The sequence below is a fragment of the Lathyrus oleraceus genome, chromosome 4, assembly GCF_024323335.1.
Source record: "Lathyrus oleraceus cultivar Zhongwan6 chromosome 4, CAAS_Psat_ZW6_1.0, whole genome shotgun sequence".
NCBI lineage: Eukaryota > Viridiplantae > Streptophyta > Magnoliopsida > Fabales > Fabaceae > Lathyrus > Lathyrus oleraceus.
In genome coordinates, this window is record NC_066582.1 from 298,449,465 (window position 1) to 298,461,794 (window position 12,330).

The window sequence follows — 12,330 nt, forward strand, 5'->3', positions numbered from 1 at the left end:
CAACTTTGGAGAGTAGTTCTGGTTAGAAAAAAGGGTGGATGAATGAGTTTTTATGTTTTTGTGTTTTGAAAGATGCAAATGATGCATGAATGTTTTTTTCGTTTTATGTTAAAGAAAATCTCTTTTAGTTATTCGTGTTTATTCATTGCAAAAACTACTTGACGATTCACGTTCACAATCATAAATAAAGGAAAACACAATAGAAAAAATCACAAAGATTTTTCATTCATCCTTTGAAGGGGAAATAGATTGCAGTACATAGGAGTTGTAAAATACAAGTAACGGAAGGAAATAAACCAACTAGATGTTCACCCTAAAAGTGATCCCTTGAGACTTGCAGAGAGCCTCAGTGTCGGTGATGAGTTCGGCCATCGTTCTTTTGCAGAACTTAATGAAGTGGTAGACCTCTTTGGGGGTATTATATGGGTACATAATCAGATCCGCCTCCTTCAAATTGTCGGGAAAGTCTTGAAGGGCATAATTATTTAATACCGACATGTTGGTGTACTTGTCCCTCCATTCTTCGTAAAGGGCTTGGAGATTATGGATGATTTCATCCCTTTGAGAAATGGCAGCTTCGAATCCATGGCAACGCTCTTCCCAATGTCTACAATTGTTTTGCAACTCTACGTAGGCTTGGTCATAGATTCCCCTTTTCAAGTTCTTGATTTCCTTGCAAGCTCGTCCAAGGTTGAACTGCTCACGCATGAAGCTTCGGTAAATCTTCTTTCTCTCTAGTTGTTCCTTGGCTAGAAGGTACTTATACTCTTTTAGAGTGGTCCTTAGTTCGAGAATCTAGGCCTCATAATCTTCCCTCGCTTCCTTCTTCATGGAATTTGACCTCTCGACAGTATTTTCAAGGTCCTTGATGATTTGGGATGCTCGATCCAACTCGTCGTTGCAGAAGTCTAGCTCAGAATTAGCTCCTTGTAGAGCTCCACCAACCCAAAATCTTTGTCCCTCGGCTAATCGGAGCCTCTTTTTGCTATCTTCAATTTTTTCACAGACTTGCTTACCCTTATCCTCCAAGACGTGGTTACGTTCCTTGGCACGATTGAGTTGAACTCGTAATTGAGTGTTTTCCAACTCAAGCTCTTTGATTTGGCTGGTAAGTTTGTCCATGTCCTCTTGTAGGATAGGCTCGGGCTCGGGCATCAACGGGAATGAAGAAGGGTCAAATAGAAACGACATCTTAACGACCATAGCCCTCTCTTTTACCCACACGTAGTAGGGTTCCTTGGCTAGGATTTTTTTCTTACCCCATTCTTGGTCAATACGGACTATGCTTGTCCAAGCTTTTCGCACTCTTTTCACATTTGAATTAAGCGGATCCACGATATTGATGACAAATGGAATGAAATCTCATTCCTCGGGAGGACTCATCATGCCGTACCCTAGTTGTCTCTTAAGTATAGCAGGGTTGTAGTTGATGCAACCTTGTGTTCCTATTAAGGGCGCGTTAGAGAACTCTCCACATCTTGCGATGACATCCTTTGTATCCCATTCCCTCTTATACCATAGAATTGAGTTGGTAGAGAGAGATGCGAACCTTTGCGGCCATGTCAGTTTGTTTTCAGCAAAAGGTCCACTTTGAGGCATGTAGGCCCTCATCCAAAGATGTAGCATAGGAGCGCAGCAAAGGAAAGTACCTCCCTTCTTCTCATGCCTTGTATGAAAGGTATGGTAGAAGTTAGTGAGTAAAAAAGGCACCAAATTCTTTGTTAGAAAGACTTCAACTGCTAAATGATCCACGGACTTGTCCATATTTGGGAAGAGAACAATTCCATGAATCAAAAGTGCCAAGGTTGCACTATGGAAGTCGGATCTTCCATTTTTAATCATTTCCCAAGCATGTGATTCTAAGAACTTTTGGGTCAAACCTTTGATGGATCCTTTAACGCCCCAATTATCCACTAGCTTGTTGGCGTTGACACCTAAGGTGAGTGAGAGCTCGGTTAAACAGAAGCCTTCTTCCAAGTTCGGAAAAGGGTTGTACTCTTTGATTGATCGATTGAGGAGTCTCTCGAGGTATTCCAAGGTTGGAGAGATTTGGAAGTCAGGGAAAGTGAAGCATCTTAAAGGGACGTCATAGTATTGGGACATTGTAGTGATAACACCATAGTCAACCTTCTCGGTTAGAAGATCTATGATGTTCCTAAAATTGGCTCTAAACTTGTTGTCTTTGAGAGCTACGACCTTTGAGCAGAGGACCTTTAATGAGCTGATGTCGGGACTCTTGAAGCGGAAAGTAGAGGTGCTTTTCCTTGTTGAAGTATCCATGATTGTGTCGGAAAATAGTCTTGTAATTCTGCGTTCGAACAAACGGAAATTTTAAGAGCTTTGCTTATTATTTTGATGATGAATGAATGTATGAATGAATGATTGGTTTATTATTTTCACAGGATTTTAGGCATGGGTTCAAGGTTTTGGACCATCGCAACGAAGCATGGAGTTAATAATAACTTCTTAGTAAACCAAGCTTCTCGCTTTGTATGATCTAAGACATTTGGAATATTGGGTGTAAGACACCGCCCCTAAAGTCATGGACTTCCTTGACTGTCACCCGCTTATGTCAATTTACTTGCCAGACGACTGCTCCATCAAAGTCATCTACTCTAAGTGAGATCTTCGTGTCGACCCTTACGAGGAAGGCACCTCGGTGGCCTATACTACACGACCATCGGTCTAGGCTAGCCATAGTTTAAAGGTTCTAAAATGGGTATTAGGGTCATTGACTCTAGTAAAAGAAAAGTTGCTTATGCCGAAAGCACGACGGTCATCAATCCCCTTAAGAGAATCTACCACTAAGTGAGGTTCTCGTACGACCCTAACGAGGAAGGCACCTCGCGGACCAATACTACTCAATCTCTCCTATCTCAAGCAAAAACTCTCAGACTCAGGTGGAGAGCCTTTCACACAAGGTTTTCCTTTGCAATCATTATTGCTTCCAAAATTTCTTTGTCATAGAGCCAAAGTTTCGGACCAACAGGCAAACAAAGAAAATATGTACAGGTTAGCAACAAAAGCAATATACACAGAAAAAATAGGTAACAGATAAATCTCCACGTACATAAAAGAGAAAAAACCCAAACTAGGCTAGACTTGCTTAAGGAATCATTACTCCCCAGCAGAGTCGCCAACTATCGCTACCGGGATTTAACGATAATGAAACCGGGACTAAAGAGAGGCAAAATCAGAAGAGTCACCACCAAATTTTATTTAGTTTACCTCTATCAGAGAGGAAAGGGGAAATAGTCGATAAAACCCTTGGAAAGGAGACGCGCATGGGAAGCGCTAAAAGAGAATAAGGAATCGGTCTTGCAACCGAGATTTGGATTCGGAAGTCGGTTACGCAAGGGGAAGGTATTAGCACCCCTTACGTCCATGGTACTCCATGGGAACCATTTGGGTTATTTTACATACATGAGGATTTATCTATCATTGTTTTATTTTCAAAAGAATGTGTGTGAAAGAAGGAGTGTTTTATTATTATAGTGCTCACAAAGGATTGAGGCCCATGTGCCTATGTATCACTCATTTTGGGATGAGGAATCAGAGCTCCGTAGTTTGGAGTAGAAAATATTTATGTGTTGGTTGATTTTACCTTTGAGAAAAGGGTTTTCAGGGTGATGCTCTAAGGCACAAAAATGAGTTTGATGAGTTGTATTGTTTTTACCTTGAATAAGGGTTTTATGAAAGAATGTTTGTGATTGTATTGTACTAAAGTCTATGGGTGGAGGTGATTATTCTAGACAACAAGCCAAGCGTATTGCGTCCAAAATAATCAGAGTAAGGGTAGGAATGCTCCATTCTTACTCATTCTCCACCACTTAAGGCTCGTGGCGCGCAATAACAATCGTAATTATTAAGTGTTTTTAATTTGACTATGAAAATTCCATTTGACATTGAATCAAGGGTTTGTTTTATTTGATTATGAAATTTGGCTTATGCAACATGAATATAAAGTAACTAACAAGAAACTAAAGGGTCTCATTGTAAGGTAGTCCAAGAGAAAGCCTTGTGCATGCAAAAGTGACCTAAGCTAAACAAAGGATAATGGTCTTACAAACATGTCCCCCTAAGGTGGTGCCATGATGCTATTCTTACAACATGCATGTAAGTTACAACTAAAATCCAACATTTACAAAGTATCACAAAGATAAGGAAAAAGCCTCCAAGCAAGGGTCCTAAAATGAAATCCTCTAAGTCCAAGTTGATTAAGAGTGGAATAAATATTTTTAGTCTTATCATTTTATCATGTTTTTTGTTGTTTTTAATATATGATGACAATAACATAAATAACAATTAAATAAATATGCATGATAAGTTTGTACAATGATGATGAGAATGAGTACGTGAATGTAACTTACAAGGTAATGACATAAAAGTAAATCACAAGATAAAGAATGGAAATATCACGATAATAATGGTTGGTGCATGTAAATGACACAAAATAAACCACAAGTTAATGGCGACAAAATCACAATAGCAAAGGTTAATGCTAAGCAAAATTAATGAAGTATAATTAATGGTTAGTGATATGTACAAAATGAACATTTTTTAGGACTATCTTTCATAGGTCAAAAAGACTTCAAATATGACACATTAAGGGATATCTTATCATTGATGCAAAGTATTAAAGATGATTGAAAAATCATCTAACAATATATTTGTAACAAAAAAAGTTATACAACCCTAAGTCCATCTATTAATATTTTAGAGAAAAAGAAAATGATTTGTTCCATTCCTTTTATTTTTACTCCTATTTTATAAGTAGTAAATAAATTAGCACAATGTAAATGATATAGTTAGATAACAATAAACATAAAAATAAAGTACTTGAAATAAAGTGAACAATAAAATAAATTGCAAGAAAATAAAGTGCAATAATATAAATGTTAGAAGTTAGTAGTTAGTGAACATAAACATAAAGTAAATGAAATAAAATGAACAATAAAATAAATTGCAAGGAATTAAAGTGCAATAATATAAATGTTAGGAGTTAGTAGTTAGTAGTTAGTAACAATAAGCAAATGGATTAGCAAGTTAATGTAAAGACATGGTTTCATCTATGCATCAAATGACTCAAATATGGTTGAAATAAAGGCAATCTATCAATGCCTCAAAGTATCATGATTGATGTATTGATCAACCATTAATAGGTTTGAAACATTGAAGATTTAATCAACTCTAAACAACCATGGTCATGATCTAACAAACCTCATCAACCAAAAAAATACAACAACAAGTCCCTAATAAAAGAAAATGATAACAAAAATAAAGCAAGACTAAAAAAGGTGAATAAAAAGGTAGTAAGAGCGAGAAAACTAAAAAAAGTGTGTAAACCAAAGTTAACCATTTTTGCAAGCTTGAACCTAAACTCTCTCAAAAGATCAACCAAGAACAAACAACCATTTTCAACACAAAACAGAACCAAAAAGTTGACAAAGTTTAAGCTAAAATTTTTACCCAAAGATGTGAAAAAAACTAGGTTGAAAGGGTGTTGAACTTAAGTGTGAAGCAAAGGGGTTTGGGATGAAAGTTTTTATGATGGAAGCTTAGTGAAAGAGGCTGATTTATGAGTGTTAGAGAGTGAGAAGTTTTGGAAAAAAATGTGAAAGAGGACAAAAAAGTTGGTGGGGTGACTTTTTGAGAGAGAAAGATTTTTTTTGTTTTGACCTAGGTTTGAAGGGGAGAGTGAATGCTACTTGGACAGAACTTTTGGGGGCTAGGAAGCATGAAAAATGAGGGGAAATAATACCTCTATTTATAGGGAAAGTAAGTGGAAAAGGGGGTGAACCAAAAAGTACTATATGTAAAAAACAGAGTTACTGTTGCTATCCTCATAGGTGTAATCGATTACCAAGGTTGGTGTAACCGATTACAGGCACCAAAAATGGTATGAGAACCTGATTTTTGCCTAGTAATCGATTACCAAGGTTGGTGTAATCGATTACAGGCACAAAAAATGACATGGGAGCCTGAATTTTAGCCAGGTAATCGATTATCATGGTTGGTGTAATCGATTACACTGTCCAAAAAATGAATTTTTGCTGTTTTGGTGGTGTTTTCTCATGTATGAATGCCATGCCTTGAGCCCGTGCAACATGTATTTGGTTTTGGATGTTAATGGAAGTATGGTGATGAAATGATGAATGTATGTTGGGGTAATAAGGACATAGATCAGATGAAAGTTATGTGGGAGTAGGGTGATGGATCGAAAGAAAGTTGTATGGGGGTAGGGTCAATTTTGAGGTATGACATCCAACACTTGGTCTTTTGTCTTCAAGTTATAAACACATAGTTTTCTGGAGAATTCATCAATAAAGGGAACAAAATAAAGAGCACCACTAAAAGGTTTTACATTTAATGGACCACAAACATCAGAATGTACCAATTGAAGCAACTTTGACTTCCTTGAGAAAGGATGTCTCTTGAAAGATACTCTAGTCTATTTATCAGTCATGCAATGAGAACACTTCTCCAAATCTACATTCTTTAGTCCAGGAAGAACATCCTTTTTGGTCAAACATTCAGCCCCTTTTCACTAATATGACTAAGTCTTCGGTGCCACAAAGATGCTTCCATGTCGATAGCATTCACAATATCCCTAGCAACCAAAGCTTTTGTCCAATACAATTTAAAAATCATTTCCACTCTAGCCATAACCAAGTTACCTTTGTTGAGTTTCCATTTTCTAGAACCAAAGTGATTATCATAACCATAATCGTCTAGCATATGCACAAAGATCAAATTAAAGCAGACATCTAGAGCATGTTTGACACCTCTAAGCAACAATTGCATTCCCATGTTGGTTTTCAAGCAAATATCATCAACGCCAATTACCTTAGATACACCATAATTACCCATCTTCAACACTCAAAAATCACCAGAAGTATAAGATGTGAAGAAATTCTTCCTTGGTGTAACATGCAATGTAACACCACTATTAACTAGCTACATGCTCTCGTCTGATACAAGATTAACAGACTCATGATCATGGAGAATAACAAGATCATCACTAGTAACAGTAGTAACACGATCATCATCATGATCTTCATGGTCTTTTTGTTTAGACTTACCTTTCTTGCCTTCATTATCTCTTTTCCACTTATAGCTATACTTATGTACGTGTCATATTTTGTGACAATAATGACACTTCAGATTCTTGTATCGCAGCTTGGACTTGCTTCTGCTATTCTCTTACCACTCTCGATTCCTTTTTATGATCCCTCCCCTTATTTTCAGTGATAAGTATCTTGGGTTGAGATGAAGAACCTTGTGCCTTTCTTATCATCTTCTCATTAAGAATACCACCCTTAGCCGTTTCCAAAGAAACAACACCTCTTGGAGCAGAACTTGTGATAGAAATCAGAAATGTCTCCCAAGACTCTGATAAAGATAGCAATATAAATAGTCCCAAAAGTTCATCTTCAAATTTGATACTCATTCCTGACATTAGATCAAGGAGTTCTTGAAATTCACTCAAATGATCTGAAATATAAGTGTCTCCTCCTTATACTTAAAACTTATGAAGCTATTCAATAAGAACAATTTATTATTATCTAATTTAGAGGTATACAAGGATTTTATCTTCTCCTACAAAATTTTGGCATGTTTCTCATTAGAAATATGATTATAAACATTATCTTCTACATATTGTTGAATAAAACAACATACTTGTTGATGTTCAAATTCTCATTCTTCGTCAGACACAAAATCCGGCTTTGCGGAACTAAAAACCGGTAAACGCAGATTCTTCACAAATAGTAAGTCTTTCATCTTGTTCTTCCATAAATGGTAATTAGAACCATTCAACAATACCATTTTCATTTTTGTATTTGACTCCATCATTTAAATAAGTAAAATAGCTCATAACTAAGAGCTCTGATGTTACTTTGATGAGAAATTAAGACACAATAACAGACAAATACGCAGCAGATATAAAATTCTCAAGACTTGTAGGAACCTTGAGGATCAACAACAAATATAAGATGACAAATCGAACAAATAAAAACACAAAGAACACCGACATTTTTAACGTGAAAAACCACTCAATATGAGAGTAAAAACCACGAGTCGTCTAAACTAAATAAATAAGTCCACTATAATCAATTAAGAGTACAAGATAGTCTTAAAGTGATTCACAAACTAGTGCTAACAATCGCAAATCACAAAGCAAACTAGCTTATAAATAAGAATAAAAAAGCTGAAAATTTTCTCAAATCTGCAGCTTCAGTACGAAGCAAATAACTCTCACCTTAGACTTTGTTTTGAAATTCTGAATGGTCAAAAGTTAGATATATATGTGTTACGAACCTGCTCTCCAAATTTGAGCTCAATATGACGGTTAACGAATCAGGAATCGTTGATTTAGTAAGTCTGATTGCAAAAAACGGGAATGAGTTTCTCTCATCTTTTCTCTCTTTTGAATCCTTATTTTCTTTCTATCTCACTCAATCCTAAATTGATCCTCTCCACTTAAATAAATGAGACAAATAAGTTAATCATATTTATATCTTTTTCCACATAAGAATAGAGTCCAAACCCAACAAAAATAAAATTGAGAAGCAAGAAGATTTTGCTGCTTACACCATGAATGCTTCATATCTCATTCATACTCATCAAACGTACCTTAACTGTTTTTCAGGATCTAACAAATTGTAAAGAAAATCTTGGTAAAGTAGATATGGAGTTTGTTGGTTGATTAATCAGCTGTATAAAAGATAAAAAAAAACTCTGCAATCAGTTTGTTGGTTAATTTAGAAGAGTTAAGAGCCATTAGGGTTAAAAAGAAACTTATCAATTACATTAAATAACATTAAGCAATTTTTGCCTATTATGAGATTCATAACTCAATAATAAGAATATAAAGAATTATTCAACAAAAAAATCTTATATGAATGTGGAAATTTAATGTAAATTTTTAAATATGCTAGATCAACTCATTTCTGTAAAACCTAAGAGCACATGTATCTAATAACAAGATTCTTTTTAAGTTTAATCAAAATTATGGTTTCAAATTCAATCTTAAAAATATACGTCTTAAATGTTTTGAATATATTTTTGAAATCTATTGTATTTATCTTTAAATTAAATGAATAGTTTATATTGTTGCCCGCAAAAGATATTTGATTAACTTACACAATAATTTTTGACAAACATTAAAAGCAAGCTTTAGTGAGAGTTCATTGCAATTTAAATGCTATAGTAAAAGCTAAGTATAGTAAGCAATTAAATTTTATCATGTAGCCATGCATTACATGACAAAACTTAATTATAATTCCTTGTCGCCATGTGTAACAGCCATTTCATTTACATGTACAATTAGGTCATAAGGCCCATAACAATAAACACACTTTTTTATGGCTATGACAATGAAATTACAAATTATAACTTAAAGTATTTCCTATAAATAGTATGCAAGTGAGTGAAGGAAAACCCATTACATATTTTGACCTTAGAAACGGTCACCGTTAAAGATGAGTAACCCGTTTTTCTAGCCTCATGTTTTTCTAACATAACCCAAATTTGGCTTTTGGCTTTGGTGTATAAATATGCCTATCCAACATTGAAATCATTGTTAGGGACCAAATTCATTTACTCAATATTTTCAAGTGTCCCCAATACCATTTGTTCTTTCTTTTTAATTAGGTTGACGGGGTTAACTTCAATATTTGTTGAATTAACCCCTATCAACGTAATTAAAAAAGAACGGATAAATAAAATAAAATGGAGAGATCACTAAACATTTTCCTTTTTTTACTTTGTTTGGCAATCATGACTCCTACCTTGAATGCTAATATATTAGAGAGTGATGAGTATTGGAAAGAAGAAAGGCCTGAGTTTGATTCATATTGGCAGGAAAGGGCTAAAGTTGCAAAACAAGATAATCATGCAGCTTATTTTCCTGATCCTTATGCTGTCTCCGGCAATTTTACTGCTTCTATTTCCGAGTGAGTATTTCCCTAATTATACCATACCATATCATTTCATACGATACAATAAATTACTTTTTTTATAATCCATGCAATAAATTCTACGTAAAATAAACAACTAACTGTGTTTGATATTTTTAACAAACAGAATCATAGCTGGAAAGAGCACAAGAAGGAACTTGGGTGGAGGAAAAGGAGGCGAATGTTTGGCCACAAACCCGATTGACAGATGTTGGAGGTGCGACCCAAATTGGGCTAACAACCGCCAGAAGCTTGCAGACTGTGTCCAAGGATTCGGCAGAAACACCCGCGGAGGTAAAGGTGGTCCAATCTATGTTGTCACCGATCCTTCCGACAACGAATTGTTGAACCCAAAAGTCGGCACTCTCCGTCATGCAGTCACACGTAACGGTCCCCTTTGGATCACATTCGCTCGCAGCATGTTGATCACACTCCAACAAGAGCTTATTATGACAAGCAATAAGACAATTGATGGTAGAGGAGTTGATGTTTACATTGCCAATGGAGCTGGATTCACCATTCAGTTTATTAAGAATGTTATCATCCATGGAATCAAGATTTACAACATTCAAGTCCGTGAAGGTGGCATGATTATAGATTCTGAGAGTCATTATGGTATAAGGACTAGGAGTGATGGGGATGGTATTTCTATCTTCGGTTCTAGTAATATTTGGATCGATCATGTTTCCATGAGAAATTGTAGTGATGGTTTGATCGACGCGATCATGGGTTCAACTGCTATTACCATCTCTAACGGCCATTTCACCGACCACAACGAGGTGATGCTTTTCGGCGCTAGTGACTCGTATTCCGATGACAAAATAATGCAAATCACATTGGCATTCAACCACTTTGGAAAGAGATTAGTCCAAAGAATGCCAAGAGCAAGATTTGGTTTTGTCCATTGTGTTAACAATGCCTACACTCATTGGGAAATGTACGCCATTGGTGGTAGCATGAACCCTACCATTATTAGTGAAGGTAACCGGTTTATTGGCCCTGAAAACAAATTCGTAGGCAAGGACCAAATCAATGCTAAAGAGGTCACAAAGAGAGAATACACAGAGGAAAAAGTATGGACAAGCTGGCAGTGGAGATCCATCAACGATGAGTTTTTGAACGGAGCATTCTTTGTAAACTCCGGACCAGAACTAAAGAACAGACCATTTTCAAGGAAAGACATGATCACAGCTAAACCAGGAAGTTATGTTGGAAGACTTACAAGGTATTCTGGAATTCTAGGATGCCGTGTTGGTCAACCTTGTTAGTTTTTTACATTGCGCAACTGTGGCATGACAATCGAAAAAGAATGAACTGCAATATGGAGTATCTTAACATAGATTCTGCCTAGTAGTTTATTTATTTATTTCTTGTTTACTTTTCTTCAAATTTCATCATGGAAAAGATGACTCAAAGAACCTTTAATTTCAATGTCACACATGTAAATGAAAAAAAAAAGGAGTGTTCAGTTTTAATGCCAATGAATATTTTTTCATTTTTATCATTTGTTTTATTTTTCTTTTTTAATTACATAGCATTGTAGAAAAAAAACAATACAAAAGAACATAATATGATGATAATATAAAAGTGTTATGCTAATGGGGATGAAGAGTCATTGATTGCATTATTGCCGTTGTAACTGATAAAGATTCAGGAAAACATATGAAAACAATAGGAAGAACAAACCTAGAAATTAAATTAATAGTCTAGAAATAGTTGATCATGATAACGTGAATATTTATGCAGGGGTGCTTTTTGAAACATGACTTATTTTTACCAGATGGTTGTATATTATGTACACAACTGAATATGCATGTTAAAACAACCTACAAAAATGTTAATAAACCACTATGTTATAGCAGCAAGCTGACAGTTTTGATATTTGCCATAGGCACCTAGTTTATTTTGATAGTAATGTTTCTTAAATTTAAAGATGTAATCATATAAACAAAATATATTATAGCAGTTTTAGGAAATACATTTCGGAAAACTCTTCGGAGATTTATTTTTAGAATAAATTTATTCATAAAATTAAGGTGTAACTCAAAAATAAATAAAATGTGTGCATTGAGGTGTGTCCGGAGATGCATCTCCGAAAACTAGAGGAATTTTAATATTTTTGTGTGGTTCCTAAAAAATATATAGGATGCATTAAGAAATTTTCATTGAAAAAAACAAGTCTCATATATCGATAATCCGGGCCACATGCCGTTTTTATCGACAACTTGGAGTAGATGATGAAATATCTGTAAAAAAACACTCATAAAAATAAGGGTTTGATAATCAAGTACTGAGTAGAAATACACAAGCGAAAGAAAAAATCTATTTGCAATGGGTTTGAATTTATAAGGAGTTAAGGGAGCAATGAAAG

General features: G+C 35.3%; 2 protein-coding genes across 2 annotated transcripts; one reads left to right on the plus strand and one right to left on the minus strand.

Moving 5' to 3' along the window:
* Positions 1 to 1,362: 1,362 nt before the first annotated feature.
* Positions 1,363 to 2,103, minus strand: LOC127137199 (uncharacterized). The gene has a single exon (XM_051063682.1). It carries the CDS (start codon positions 2,101 to 2,103, stop codon positions 1,363 to 1,365), a length of 741 nt encoding a protein of 246 aa, XP_050919639.1.
* Positions 2,104 to 9,599: 7,496 nt separating this feature from the next.
* LOC127075228 (pectate lyase) lies at positions 9,600 to 11,460 on the plus strand. The gene is made up of 2 exons (XM_051016717.1): positions 9,600 to 9,956; positions 10,087 to 11,460. Exons 1-2 carry the CDS (start codon positions 9,733 to 9,735, stop codon positions 11,225 to 11,227), a joined length of 1,365 nt encoding a protein of 454 aa, XP_050872674.1. The 5' UTR covers positions 9,600 to 9,732; the 3' UTR covers positions 11,228 to 11,460.
* The last annotated feature ends 870 nt before the right edge of the window (positions 11,461 to 12,330 follow it).